General features: G+C 49.7%; 2 protein-coding genes across 2 annotated transcripts in view; one reads left to right on the top strand and one right to left on the bottom strand.

Moving 5' to 3' along the window:
- The window catches only part of MED12L (mediator complex subunit 12L), a 102,070-nt gene that overhangs the window by 47,766 nt on the left and 39,049 nt on the right, over positions 1 to 15,255 (top strand). The window lies entirely within an intron of this gene.
- Positions 1,589 to 12,827, bottom strand: GPR87 (G protein-coupled receptor 87). The gene is made up of 3 exons (XM_032119034.1): positions 12,424 to 12,827; positions 3,232 to 3,364; positions 1,589 to 2,696 (listed from the first exon to the last, which is right to left on the bottom strand). The coding sequence occupies exons 2-3, from the start codon at positions 3,263 to 3,265 to the stop codon at positions 1,666 to 1,668; spliced, it is 1,065 nt and encodes a 354-aa protein (XP_031974925.1). The 5' UTR covers positions 3,266 to 3,364; positions 12,424 to 12,827; the 3' UTR covers positions 1,589 to 1,665.

Raw genomic sequence — 15,255 nt, 5'->3', positions numbered from 1 at the left:
CGCTGCGCCATCAGCTCCACCCTGTGCCAGGGCAAATCCCGGCCCTGCATGCCTGGTCTGCTGTCTCCTCACCTGCCTTTAGTGTCCTCTGGCTAGGGACAAACAGGGATATTGCCACTCAAGTGGCTCTTTGGGCTTTGCTGGGCTTGTGTGGAAATCCACCTGGAAAAAGGTCACTGTGAATTTAACACAGCAAGTACCAGGCACAACTTAACAAGCCATAAACGCTTGGTGATTTACACTTGTAAAAGGGAGACCAGAAGCACTCAGTCTTGATTTGCTTTAACCATATAAGACCTAAGAGGACAGTCTTTGGTTAGGAATGTCTGCATACAGAACTGATCTTCCAGTCCTAAATAGTATCATTCCATTTAATTTGGTGCTTGTGAGAATTTAAACTATGCAACCCAGTCCCCAGAATGGTTCTCTTAATATGGTTTTGTATGTGCATGGAGACTGCTTAGGGTGCAAGATGGTAGATTTGGTCCCAGAACTAGTCTGGTGTGTGTCAACAGTTTTCTTACAGAGCTGATTGGGAAACAGGGTTTATCTATGGTATTTTAGTCATGTAAAGTATTTTTATTTAAAGTAAGATAAATACCCAAAATATCCTGTCTTCCTTTCCAGAAATGTTCTCCCCTGAACAATGTAAGCGGTTTTATAATACTTGTGTTAATCCAGGTATTATCGTACTTACATTTCAACTTCTTAATTATTCATAAACCAAAATCTAAACCTAAACCAATAATGTTAAAAAAAAAATAGAAGAAACCCTTCTTTCAGTGGAAAAATTTATCAAAGATGTTCTCATACAGACCTTAATCTTGTTATTTGAGTGCTGCATTTTCAGGGTTTTCTTGTCAACCCCCTTTTTTTTGTGTGTGTGTATTAAAAGGAAGGTCCTGCTGCGTGTGAGGCACTGGCCGAGGGACTGTCGCCATCTCCTGCTTGTGCAGCTGCGTTGCATCCCGGGCTGGCTGTGAGCGCAGACTGCTCGGGCCGCCTGACAGCTCCTGCCAACCTGCCTTTATTAGGTTGGTTATTTTTGCTCTGAGCAGCTTTTGCTCTAAACAAATCTGTTTTAGTCCCCAGTGAGTCCAGGACAAAAGGGTCCATGTGAACATTGCTGGGTTGGGAGGATTCAGCACAAACACTGCATGAGATGGTGCTGCCGGTGCCAAAGTGCCGTGAGGGAACACGGAGACGCTTGGGCTAGTGGCACAGTGCCATGTGGCACCAGAGCCCTGCGCTGCCCCAGGCACACCGAGGGTCCCCACGGAGCCTGTGCCACCTCCTCCCCTTCCCTGCACCTGCTGGCATCCACTGGACCCTGGGGAAGCTGATTCCTCACAATGCATCCCACTCCGAGGCCTGAGGGTCCATCCTGGCTGGAGCCTCCTGAGCTCAGGGTTGTTTTCTGAGCTGAGGCAGCCTTAAGTTGGTTTTTAAACCAACCGACCTACCAAAACAGCCCCCAAGCCCCACAGAGTGAGCCTGATCCCTGCAGGGATGGAATTTGGGATGGATGTTGGTGAGCTGACACAGAAAAGCTGAACATGTCTGCACATCCCTCAATGAGCTTCTGTGGTCAGATACTTAAAGAGACATTTTATTTACATGATATACAAGCACTCTCACAAGTCAGCAGAGTCTCTGTGGGTGCCTTCAGACATCGGTGTACTCGTGGTAGATGCGCACCTCTGATCTCCTGACGCTCTGGAGGGACCTGATGCTCTCGCTCCTGGTTCTCATGTTGGATTTCCTGAACAGCCTTCGTGAGAATGATCGACACATGAAAAAATAAATGATTGGATCCAGACAGACATTGCATGCGGACAGGAACAGTGTCATTTCCTTACAATAATACAAGATTTTATGTGCAGAGTCATCTAAAATTTTGTCCAGATGACTAAAAGTAAAGGGTATTCGGCACAAATGGTAGGGCAAAAAGCAGGTGAAAAACACAGCCACGACAACCCTTATACTCTGGTTGTGCTTCCTCTTTCGGCTGGATGAGCTAATGAACTGTTTGCTTGATTTATAGATGTACCTGGATATGGCAATGTAACACCCTATTAGGACTATCAGCACCACTACAAACATGCAGGTGTTGATGTAGATGACAGCCGAGTGCCACTTGACTCCCAGGGGAGACTTCAGCTTTAGGCAGTCGTTGATGTTTCTCTTGGTGGGGTAGCCGTTGGTGAGGATCAGGTTTGGCAGCGCCAGGAACGCCATCACCACCCACACGCAGGCTGACAGGATCTTGGTGAAGGTGATGCTGTACATTCTGGAGTCTCCAAAGGGCTTCACCACCTTCAGGTAGCGGTCAATGCTGATGAGCCCGAGGAACACGATGGTCGTGTACATGTTGGCGTAGAACAGGACTGTGGTGTAGCGGCACAGGAAGGAGTTGAAGTGCCACGGTCCCAGCTGCGAGTCCTGGATGATCTTGAACGGGAACGTCAGTGTCATGAGCAGGTCTGCAACCACAATGTTCTTGAGGTAAAATATAAAACTGGTTTTGTTTCTGATGTGGAAGAAGATCCACACTGCTAGGCCGTTCAGCAGGAGGCTGGCCAGGAAGATGACGAGGTAAAGCACGGGCAGGACGATGGTGGTGAACTCATCATGTGTAGAGTTCCCGAGGGAGCTGGCGTTGGGCGAGGTGCTGTTGTCTGGGCTGAGGCGATTCTCTGTGGGAATGAGGGAAAGCAAAAGGTTGAAGTTTGTTACTGGTGTTTTACAAACGGGCCAGTTTAGAACTGTCCTCTCCCTGGGCAGTCTGGAGGCTGTTTGGGTGAACCATAAATCAGAACAGCAGGTTGCCAGCTCTTGGCTTTCTTGACAGAATGCGACTTGTGAGCTGAGATGTTTGTCATGAGACAGGGCTCTGGAGAGGCTCCTCAGGCCTATCAAAATGCTCGTTTAAACTTAGTTTACTTAAATGTATTTGAAAATCACAGTCTCTGGGGGATTTTAAGATTTCATATGTAAATGTTTGTGAAAAACTTATAAACTCTGTCACAAAATGACAGTACATTTTGTTTCAAGTTGTTTATGCTCTGGCCCTGCCGGGTGAGGCAAACCAGGCTGGCTGGCTGTGGGGTAGCGCTGGGCAGTGCTCAGACAGCCTGTGCTGGAATGACTTATTTCTTTCAAATGTTGGTAGGAACTGACAGTAATAAAGTAAACACTTATCAATCACTTATATTTCCATTGTTATTTTACCTGGCAGTTTTCCATAGGACAAATTGTACCCCATCCTTTGTGTTGCTGTAGGTTTTCTGCTGAAATACTCTTCAGGAGTCCCACTGGCAGCCGTGGATCTGGGATGCAGCAGGGCCTGTGCCAGGATGATGTTCTGGGGAAAAAAAATCCAAATTAAAACCAAGGAAAATAGGAGAGCCCACCTTCTTGTCCCCTGCATGGAGAGGAGCTTTGTGAAAGGAGCTTCCTCTGGAATTCCCAGTGAAGGGCTGGCTAAGGTGTGCTACGGGCTGATCTCTGGGTACTGCACGGTGGTTCTGTGGTCAGGTCTTCATTGCCCTCTTCTTGCTCATTTCAGTGATGGATCACCAAGAGTGGATTTTTTTTTAAAATCATTACTGACTTCTTGAAGTAAAAAAGTTTCATCTGTAATTATGAGATATGTGTGTATGACTTCATAGTGTATTCCCCAAACTGGGGTGGAAATTGTGGAAGTGGCAAGTTCCTGTTCCTTTTTCATAGAAACTGGCACACAAGGAATACTGAAATATGCAGAAACTCATTTATGCCATGATGGCATCACAATGTTTGCCATTGTTCAAAGGGATTTTGCCAATACCAGTTTGTAAGGCTGTGCTCCAAATTGTTCTTTCCTCTATCAGTATGCAAATGCAGTAACTTTTCTGTGGTTCAATTTTTGCTTACAAGTTTTGATAGGAAAACTGGCAAAATTGTTCAGATCTCACCAATCCCACTAGACGTGACTGCTCTCATGGGAATGAAGAGAGGATGGAATTCCTGCAGCCCTTTTGCAGATCAGAACCTGTTTTAGGTGCCATGCCCATGTAGGAGCCACGTTGTGTGGCACTAGATGGCACCAAAGCAAGTAATGGTGTGTGAAATAATTGGTAAAAACTTTAATTTGGATATTTTAACCTTTTTATCCGTCTGGCTTCTTGGCTGGCACTATTTCCTCTGACAGTGACAAGACTGTCAAGGGTGTTGTAGGTATTTTGTTTTCTATGGGTCTGGGCAGCAGTAATCCATCATGTTTTGCTGTTGCTGAGGGTTTGCAGCTCTCTTTTCCGCCCAGGAGGCACGGAGATCAAAAGAATACGTGATTTTATGAAAAGATGCATATCTGACTCCTTATGTAAATAAGGTGCTTATTTCCCTGCTTTTCAGAGTTTCTTTTAAGTCTGCATAATGCCCGGTCCCTGGAAAACTCCTTGTTCTCAGGCTCTACTGAATCCTGAGTCCAGAGAAGTCAATGAGGTATTGGCTGTGTTGCCTGGGATTCGAGGCAGAGCAAGAGGTGGCTCCTGTGTCCCCCTGCTGTAACCCTGGGAAATGCTGCAGGATTCCCTGGGGCTGGGGACGGATCTGTGTGGAATGGACTGCACGTGTACTGGTGTTGCTCTGGTCCCAAAGGGATTTGCTCTAAGTCCTGTCAAAAAAGGCTCCTTTCTTTTTCCTCCTCTGCATCCGTTCTCGTAGGTGGATGCTGTCACAAGAGACTGTAAAAATCCAGCACCGGGTAGTGTCAGTGCCTGTGATTCCTGCACAGACAGCCCCGACACTCTGCAGAGGTTCTGTGCCTTGTTTGACGTCAGGTGGCTGTTTTCTGGTGCTGGTGGGGAAGCTCCCTGTGACAGGGATCTCTGGCCAGAGGGAGTTGCCATCCTCCGGCCGCTCCCCGGCACTGGTCACGTTCCCATCTGCATTTGCTACCGGCAGGGATGGGCCATCCCCAACAAACCCTCTTCAGTACAGATCAAAATCCAGTTTCCTTCCTTCTTGTGAGCAGTGTCTTGTTTCCTGGGTACTGTTACGTGAATCCACTGGCTGTCAGCCTGAATCCTGGGATTTAGCCCGTGGCTTTACAGTGCAAAGTGCTGCGGAGGTCGGACTGCAGTCACAGGGGCCAGACGCGGCTCCACCGCTGCAGCAGGAGGCTCTGCCCGGACAGGAGTGTTCTCTCCGCCCCAGGGAGCGCCTGCAGTCCCCAGTCAGTCTGTGCTGGGCTGTCTGTGCCCCGTGGGGGTTGCCGGGCTCCCCGCTGCTCCCGTGCTTGCCCTGCGCTCTTGCTCAGGTGCCTTTCCCGGTCCCCGGTGCCTGCAGAGCCCGTGCTGGCGGAGCATCCCTTCTCCCTTCTCCCTTCTCCCTTCTCCCTTCTCCCTTCTCCCTTCTCCCTTCTCCCTTCTCCCTTCTCCCTTCTCCCTTCTCCCTTTGGCGCGGCTCGGGAGCGCTGCGTGGGTGGCAGGAGCTGCACGGTCCCGGCTCTGAGCCTGGAAAGCCGTTCTTGCGGTGAATCCCACACAGCCCCGCTGAATTCTGCCCGGGGCAGCGGCCGTGGTGGAGCCCTGCCACATGTGTCCCCTGGTCAGGGAAGGTGTGACCACGCTCGGATTGCCCAGGGACATCCAGGCCACTGCGAAGCCACTGTGGGACCTGTGTGCAGTTGTGCAGGCCAACCAGGACTGAGTCTTTACTTGGATATCTCCGTGTCTTCTTATTCCTGATGGTTTTAATGTTAAAATATGTTCCAAAATTATCTCAACAAACTGTGGGTTGGAAGAACAAAGCAGCAAATTCTTCACCAGTGTAACCTGTGCCAGCTGGGCTTCGTGAGCAGGGCCCCATGCCCTGCCAGCACACCTGAGCTCAGCAGAGGCTCTGGTGTCTGCAGGGTGGAGGAGAGAGGCAACACTTGTGACTGCTTGTCCTTACACACCAAAGGCTCTCCCTGGTGTTGCTGTAGCTCAAAGCTCTAAAGACTTCACCAGGCAGGTCTGTGCAGAGCTGCAGAAAAGTGCTGGTGTGATGGTCCTGCTGCACAGAGCTGGGTGTGTGATAGAGGGTGGGATGCACAGCGATGGTCTGCTCAGACTCAGTGGGCCAAAGGTGTTTCCATAGTTTCCTGCCAAAGTCTGTCAGGCTGAGGGGTGCTGTGGTGGGCAGAGCACTCGGAGCAGTGTGGCTTTGTTGTTTACATGCTGGGGTACGTGAGCAAGGCCTGCCTGTAGAGTTGGGGTATCTGTGCTCCAGTAGCTTCGTTCTTGCCGACAAAGACTGTTATATTGCAGACTCCAGGAGTAGGAACAAACATGCTCTATGGAGAATTCACTCTTTTTCATGTGTTCTGTTGCAGTAGGCAATGAAGACTGTCTTCTCTTTAAAGAGTGTTTCAGGATATTTTGTAAATGCTCACTGTGTACTCTAATTGTGGATTTTTTACTTGTTTGAATATAGTATTTTTGTGCTCAGCAGGGCTGCCTTTCCTCTCCCTGTCCAGTTCTTTGGACACTTTCCTCACCAATTTCATCCTAAGCAACTATACAAATATATTCTGCTTGGATGGCTTTGGAGATGCACTAGAAGCTGCTCCTTTATCCAGGCAGCTTTGTGAACCAGAATACATTTTACTTCTTGTAGCTTCTGCACTTTGTTGGTGGTTGATGAGATAATCTCTTGCTGCTCATGTGGACAGACTGGTTTATGTCCATGACTGATGTAACCTCAGAGAAGAAATGAAATAACAGGCTGCATGGCAACCTTTCGTGTCAGGTGGGTAGGGAATGACTGCAGAGTTTTTCTAGTGACTAAGGCTTTAAGTTGCCTTCCTGTTTAAAGAAATGGTATGTCCTCAAATCTAATCTTTTTTCAATTTATTTAAAACTTTTTAGAATTGCAAACTCTCTTTGTGACCTAGACCAGCTGTTCTAGGTCATGGGGCTGCAGAGTCTTAAGTAATGGTTTTTATTTGAGCACATAACTTGTTGGTATGTGCCTTCTTGCCAGTCCCTCTGCATTCATCACCGTAAGCTTGGGTAAATGATGGGGTTAATGCAGCAATAGACATGTGAGGCAGATATTAAAGCTGCTGCTGGCTGGCTGCAATGCTGTTCTTTTCTGTTGCCCTTCAGAACCAAATCACAGAGATGACTGTAAAGATTTAGGGGGAAGAAGCATTGGTGCAGGGTAAGAGCACGTGTGCACACAGCTGCTGCAGGCAGGCATGGAGCCTCTGTCACTGCTCTCTGTGTCAGCCCCACACTGTCCCGTGTCCCCTGAGCCTGCTCCCGGCACGTGCTCCCTGAGCAAGCCTCCATGTTCTGGTTTTCCCTGCCTGCATCTCTTTATCCTTCTTAGTGCTTTCTCTTGTTCACTACAAGCCCAGTCCCAGCAGCTAGGGCACTGCCACCTTTCCCTTCCTTGGAGGCCTCTGTCAAAAATGGTCCATCTCCCTTTTGGTGAAGGTATATGTTAATGTGCTGGTAATGCACAGTGGAATAACCTGAAATTCCTGTTTGAATTGCTGCCTACTTCAGTAAGTTGCCCTGCTTGCTCTCTTGTGCTTTGCACACTGTAATGGTTTTGGTGTTTTTGTAGCCAGTACGTCCTGGTCCTGGCCCTGACTGGGGTGGGGTGGGAGCTCCTGGGGTCCCCCCGTGCTCTGAGCAGTGCTGGAGCCCCCGAGCACCTCCTGCTGCTGCTGAGCACGGGGGGTGCCCAGCACCCACCCCACTGTCACTTCCCTCAGCTGGGAGAGGGCGAGAGCAGCCCTGGGGTCCCCGTGCCCCCTGTGCCCTCTGTCCTGGGAGTGGGGCCAGCATGGGCTGGTTCCCTGGGCCAGGAACGCTGCCCTGCTCAACCAGCCACACTGCAGAGAGGCTGAAAGGAAGGACTGGGGTGTAACTGTCCCCAGCTGTGGCTTACGGTGCCTGTCTTCTTCGTCCTAGCCAGAAATAGGAACCTGCCTCTGCTCAGAAAGCTGCTTGTCTGCTCCAGCTTCTGGCACAAGACCTCCTTCTGTGTTTTCAGGTTCCTCCTTGAACTTCCCCTCATTTCCAGCCTAGCTTTCCTCTCACATGTCTCAGAGCAGTGCAGCATCCTGCCCCGGGAAGCTGCTGTGCAAACTGGCTTCCCTCTGCCTTCGGCTGCTGTCTCCAGGATCCTGTCCTGTCCCTGCCCTGTCCTATCCATTCAGGAGAGACAGGAAGGGCAGTGGTCAGGGCTCACACCTGCCCGGGCCCTCAGCTGACACCCATGTTGGGATGCACACAGGAGCAGCCCTCCCTTGGCTCTGTGCTGGGACATGCTGCTGGCAGGGACCTATGTCCCCACCCTTGCTCTGCCCAGGAGAAAAGGCACCTGTACCCTGCAGAGCCCCCACATACAGGCACTGACTGATGGTGTGGCTCAGTCTTCCTCTGTCCTCCGCCTGTGGCAGCTGGAAGTGCCACGCGTGGCTCCAGTGCCTGGGCTGGATGTACCTGGCGTCAGGGCAACCACCTAAATGTGCTGAGTCTTCACCTGTGCTGCAGCTGAAATCTCACAGTCTGTTTGCACCTGTAACTTGTTGGGAGTAGCAAGATGCTGGAGTAAGCATTTGATAATACCATCTAGTATGCAAAATTCTCATTTTGGGGGAATATGCCCTTAAGATAACATGATTTCCTCACTTTGAAAAGAAATAGTAAAAGTACTTGGACAAATCTAACTTTCTCAAAGCCACTTTTGGAATATTTTGTCCAAATGTAGCCATTAATTTTTTTCTCATTTCATGTGAATTATTATGAACCCTAATGGTCCTCTGTGTGAGACAGTTCTGACATGAGATGTTGCCCGAGCTATCAAGTTCTTTTTTTTCTGTCTTTTGAATTGTTCCTTGCTAAAAGTTCATGGATTATATTACCTGCTTGGAATTGGATTTTCTATGCAGAGTTTGCAAGGTCTAGTAACTGTTGTTAATTGTTACAGTAAGACTGTTTTTTAAGCTTATTTGCAGAACCTAAAGCTGCATGAATTCCCTTTCCTGTTGCATAGGCACTGTAGTTCCCAGGTGACGCTGGAGGAGTGCTTCCCAGTTCTTTGCTGCATTAATGACCAGCACATGCACTGTCCGTGGCCCAAAGGCAGGGGTGTACCTTCAGTGGTCATTGTGGCTCTGGTCAGGTGTGCTGGGCTGTGGTGCTGTGTGCAGGAGGGGCTCAGAGGGGGCCAGCACCTCACTGCCACCTCTAAAGAGGTGGGGAAGGAGTGTTGTGGCACGGTACAGCTCCACAGCTCCTGTGGACTGCAGTGGTTTTTGCATGAGAAGTTGAGACATCTGCCAGCAGAACTGGTATCAGCTGGGCAGGAGGTGAGCAGCTGCTCTTGGTGCAGGAGAAGCTGGGCTGCAATTGCTGGCTGCTTTTTTTTGAGGAAAAAAAAAGAAAGCTCAACACAGTGCTTGGGCAGAGCTGGGATAATGAATGTTTTCTCAGTAAGGCAGCCTCTAATTAGGAAGGAGTAAAGGAACTCTGGAATGTTTCCTTTGCTTCTTTCTAGAAGATGCTGCTGCTGGTTGGTTGTGGTCGCACAAAGCTGCTGGCAGTGGTAGCTGTGCTGCAGCCCTGTGGAGAGGCTTTCCTTGGGCCCCCACCAAGAATACACCACGTGAGGTGCAGCCCCCGTGCACAGCCTCGGTGGGGCCCTGTGGTGAGGGTCCCACAGCTCCTGCGCCGCGAGCGGGCGGGTCCTTGGCGCTGCCCAGAGCGCGGTGCCACGCTGGCCGAGCCACGTGCCTGGGCCATGCCACGGGTGACACGGCTGCCACGCTCTGCACCCACCAGCAAAGGCCGTGGCTGGGGTGGCCAGGCTTGAGTTGGAGGTTTTTACTGAAAATACCAGCTTTTAGGCTTGATTACTTGTACTGTGCTGTGAAAAACATTAAGTAAAAATTTCAAAACGACACTTTAAAAAGAATCAAGATGTCTGGGGCACAAACACAAAAATGCAGGTGTGTGACTGGCAGCACTGCACCTTCATCTGTTGGACCTGTGTCTGCTGTCCCTCTATCACATCCCTTGGGGCCACTGTGAGAAAATATGTTGGGAAGTCAAAATAATTATTAGTACATGCATGTCGCCAGTGCCATTTAAATCCTCCAGTAATTCCAGTCTACCTTTCAGGCATTTTTCTTTGTGCTGAAGCAATTTCTATTGTTTTTTTTTGAATGCAACCCTAATTCACATCACAGAAGCACCAGGAAATCCTCATGTGCCTGTGTCAGCTGGTTTCTCTGTGGTCCGGGACATCCTGCTGCCGGACAGTGCTCTGCGTGCTACTCTCAGCAGCACCACTGCTTGAAAGAGGAAGGAGAAGGACCTGGGGATTTTAGAGTGCGACTGGGAGAAGTCCAGCCTGGTGCAATGCCTTTCTTTCATGCACAGCCCAGAGGGTTCCCTGCCCCCTCTCGGAATGGATGGGCTGCTGGCCCTGGGCAGGGCGTCAGGCGCCAGCTGCGAGAGCTGCTGCTCCTCCTGCCACCCAGCTCTGGGCTCCTTTTACAGGGGTGGCACCAGCTGCCACAGTGAGGGTGATAGAAGCTGATAGAAGTCCAGTTTATGCTGCTCAGCATCAGCTGTCCCTTTGGCATGTCACTGACATTTTCTTGAGGAAGAACCAGAAGCAGTGGTTGCTGCAGTACCTCGCGTGAGGTTCACTGTTGGTCAGATGTGGAAAGCCAACTTCTGATAATCGACAGTGCAATGTTTTAATTTATTTAAGATGTTGGAAAGGGTTAAGACTGCTGAAATGTAGGAATGAATCTTGCCTCCTTCCTCTGGAGTTTTCTTGGCAGCCCTGGGGTTGGTGTCTGCTGCAGCCTGGGTTCCTGGGGAGCTGACAGCTGTGCAGTGGCTCTGGAGCTCATGGTGTGTGTCAGGTGCGTTTTCACTCAGTTCCAAACCATTATAAATCCTGCACAGTTTGAATTTAACGCTCTAGTCGTACCACAGGGGGTTTGCCTGGCTGCTTCTGGTGCTCACTGGATCAAAGAGCTCTGCCACACTCCCGGGATCCCTGGGGCCAGGCGACTCCCCAGTGTCCCGGGGCTCTGGGGCCCCAGCCCCTGGTGCGGGTGCGTGCCGGCACATGACGGGCTGTGGGGTGCAGGTGCTGGGTGAGCTGGTCTCCCCGCTCCCTCCCTGCCCCGCAGGGGCTCTGTCAGCCTGGGAGGGAGCCGAGGGTGAGACACTGGGCTGAGCTGGGACAGGCAGCCCTTTGCAGGTGGGGAGGGAGGAAGGCTCACGGCTGATGCTGCTGAAAATTTGCTGGTTTTCTCTCCCACCCCTCTAATGCAAACACACAGTTTCTGTGTGTGAGGTCCCCACACACCCTCCAGCCTCTCTCCCCCCTCCTGCAAGAACTGCCCCTCCTGCAGTTCCTCTGTGAGGGGGGATGTCCCATGGAGAGGGGTGGCAGGAGAGGCTCTGTCTGGTGCCCCAGGGCTGCAGACCCACCCACAGAAGGGAGAGGAGGGGAAGCTTCTCCTAAAAAAAGTACTGGTGGGTTCTGTGCTTAGGACCAGTGGCTGGGAGTGAATCAGCAACATCAGCCAAAGGTTGCCTGAGTTTCCTGGTTTCCTTTTCTAAAGAGAGCTGCAGAATTCTTTAAAAAGATGGAAAGAAGTGTGAAATACTCCCAATTTCCAGATGGAGCGCACAGAAGGAAAGTGGCTGCAGGCCCTACAGCGCACAAACAAGTAATTTTTTAACAAACCCTTGAATCATGCTGCTGCTCCCAGTGCTCTGTAACCAAGAACAACCTTTTCAATATGAAATCTCCTTAAAAGACAGAGGCTTTTGCAAGCAGCTCAGATATTTCCCAGGCCGTGAGACTCATCAGATCTAGTCTGCTCATTCAGAGCTATGTGGTTTTTCCAGTGAACCTGACAAGTTTTAACATGACTTGAATGAAGTACGAAGGAAGAGAACATTTATTCTGTTAATATGGTGAAGAGAGCTCAAGTTTGCTTTCCTATGCTGAAAGAGGTGAAAGGGAATATAGTACAGACCCTTTTAAAGCAAAATCAGATCTTGTAGTTACTGAATCTTACTTTCTATGAGTTTAGCTCTGTCAGGAAGTGAGTTATTGAAACAATGGACCCACCTGCACTTCGAGTTGTATCTTAGAAGGAAAGATTAGTAGAAACCAGGGGTTTTTTGCCACCATGAATACTATGTATGAATGAATAAAAGGTTGGTAAAGGCATGCTATTTTGAGAACTTGACGCTTTTAATTGATCTGACATTCAGTTTATGGTTCCAAGTCTGGTTTTCAGCAGCTATATCTTAATTCCTGTCTTTTCACTCAAGGGTGAGAAAGTGCTAGCAGATTCACTGAACAACTTATCAAGCGCTTTTCCGATGGTCAGAGCTCACTTACCTGTCACCATCGTCGCCTTCCGCTTGTCTCGGAGCTGCATCCCAGAAGTGCCTCAGACTCCTCCAAAACGCATCTTGAAACTACAGTAGGCAGGAGAGTATTTCCTGGGAGAGGGTAGCTGAACAAACCATGTCTGGCAGTAAGATTTTTGGGCTTCTGATGGCTTTTTTTTGTGATACCTGATCAGAGAGTCAAAATTCCCCTGGCCAGGAGCAACTGGAGCAACTGGCTTTCTCATTCCTGGGAATGACTCACATGCCAGGGTAGGAGAGCGCGCTCCCGCTCACTTCCTGGCTCCGGAGCAGCTGGGGCGCCCAGGACGCAGACGGTGATTCACCTGGGAGGTGGGTTCGTGCGGGGAAGGCAGCGCTGCTGCCCTGCCTCTGCCTCCCGGGGCATACCGCGTCTGCAGGGTGGATGTGGATTTCATGTGCTCCTGAAGAATCTCGTGCTGGATAGATGAGAATATCTGCTAATCAGATCATCTTGTCAATTATTAATTTGATTATATTTAGATTATCTTTAGTGTTGTGCTTTGAACAGATCCTCCCTTCTAAATAATGTGTAGAATGAAAGTAGAACACTAGTCTGTCCCTCAGTATTGCAGCTAAAATGACCCGAGTGTCTGTTCCTGCCATGGTGCTCCTTAGGACCGACTGAGCCCACTGCCTCTCACAGCCCTGCCCTCAGTGGTCCTGCCTGTACATATGTTTACATATGTCAGACTATTTAGTGCCTTTAGAGCACTGAAATAATCATGGGACAAAACTGGGACATATTATATTGGGACTGTTCTATTGGGACAAAGTTCTGCTTCATGTCACTGGAGGATGAAGTGGGTCATATCCCATTTCTGCTGCCTTCTTTAAAAAAAGGAAATCCCCATCTCCCTCATTAAAAATTCAGGGAAAAAAGAAAAATAATCTCAGTGCTCTGAGAGCAGTGGCTGCCAAGGCCTTTTTCTGTCTGTTCTGCTTGGACTGTTCTGTACACGTTTGGGTTTTTTGTCTCAAGTATCTGAGGGGCTGAGCCCTAGTCCCCCTCTGCTGAGACTGGACACCCCTCTGCACAGGAGCCCTGTCAGCTGCACGGAGCCTGTGAGGGGCCAAGCCAGAGCAGGACCCACCTGCTGCCCCCAGACTGAGCAGCTTCCTCTGGCCTCTGTCCAGGGAACCCTGTGCTAAATCCCACATTTCTCCTTGTGGGCAGACTGTAAAATTTCCTCTTGCCTCAGGACCTCTCCCTTGAATCAGGCACAGTCCCTGATCACAGGAGACTGCTGGCACAGCTCGCCTTTGAAGAGCAGCTTTTGCAAGGCAAAGCAAACCCATGCAGATGGAGCTGTAGGAACACAGCTTCACTCTGTTGTATTTTCAGCTTTATTGTCACAGGCTGCCAAACTCATCCCAGGAGCTGGATATCCTGACAGTAGACCCAGACCAACAGATGGTCTCTGTTGCAGGCACATGGCACCCCCTGAGGATGGAGAAGCCTTTCCTTGCAGATAGGGAGAGGAGACCTGATGAAGCCCATGCCTTGCTCACACCTTGCACATGGCTGTGCAGGGCGGTGTGTGCCAGCCTCCATTTCACCTCCTTTCAGCTGTCCCTCATGCTCCAGGGTTTGGCAGCTGCCTGTTGGAGATAGGGGAACAAAAGTCAGAGGGTGTGTAGGGGGTTCATACCCTCCTGGAACAATCCCCTCCACGCTCGACTTTGCCCTGCATGAGGTGCATGCTCCAGAGCCAGGTGCTCCAGACCCAGTGCTGTGTCCTGGCTGCAGAGCAGAGTTCCTGCATCCCTGTCAGGGGCACAGCTGGACTCCCGGGAATGCTCCTGTGGTCTCAGGCCTGTGGTCCAGACACGGCACAGCAGCACGTGATGCCTACATTTGTGCTGCTGTTTTTCAATGCTGCCGGTGCTGGTGGTTTCTCAGGCTGGGGTCTGAGGACCAGTGCAGCAGCGTGTGCTGTGGGGAAAGAGAAGAAATTGAAAGTGGAAACTGAAATGTTTGAAAAATGTAATTTAATTGCTTACAGAGACCCAGGTGTTTAGGATTTGGCACTCTGGGAGTAGAGTGCACACACCAAAACCAGTGTGTTAGTAATGGTCAAATAATAAATAAAAGCTGGACCAGAATGGGGTTTTAGTTTGTTTATTTTTTGAATATGGTGCAAAGGCACATCAACTTTTTAAAAAAATCTCTGTATTTTGGTGTACCAGTAAAACACGATGGGTTAGAACCCAGTGCCCTGGCATCCCCGAGCAGGCTCCAACGCAGACGTGTTGTTGGCTGCTCCCAGGCTGGAGCAGGTCAGGACGAGCTGACACATGAAACACTGAAACGTGGGGAGCTTGTCGTAAAAACAGCAGGGAAGAAATGTGAAAGTCTGATGTAAAGAAAAGCTGAAGGTAACTTGTAACTTCACTATTGTTCACATTATTTTAAAGGCTGGATATCCCTTTTTGTGTTTTGATGATTAGAGAGCAACTCTTGGATTTCATAAGAGCCTGAACAACGTTATTACAGCAATTACTGCCTTGCTTCATTCTAAAACGTCTTCACTGCCATATTTAGCAATGTGAACTGCAAGGTTATGTTAAAGCAGATTCATCACCTGGGTAATGCACAGGACTGGCTGTTTCTGTTTTTTAAGCAGAAAAGAGTCAGCAAGATCAGAGCTTGCAACACGGGGAGGATCCTCCAGCCCTACAGCTGCAGATGTGAAGGTGCTTTTGTCAGGAGAAGAGTCTTGGAAGAGCTGACATTTCCCCTTTCCTGATGTGGATTACTCCAGTCACTGTGTGATGCCTGTCACTAACAGGAAAGGAA

Source organism: Corvus moneduloides, chromosome 10 (genome assembly GCF_009650955.1).
Source record: "Corvus moneduloides isolate bCorMon1 chromosome 10, bCorMon1.pri, whole genome shotgun sequence".
In the NCBI taxonomy this organism is placed as follows: domain Eukaryota; kingdom Metazoa; phylum Chordata; class Aves; order Passeriformes; family Corvidae; genus Corvus; species Corvus moneduloides.
Note: the sequence above shows the minus strand (reverse complement) of the source record. Positions and strands in the feature narration are given on the sequence as shown.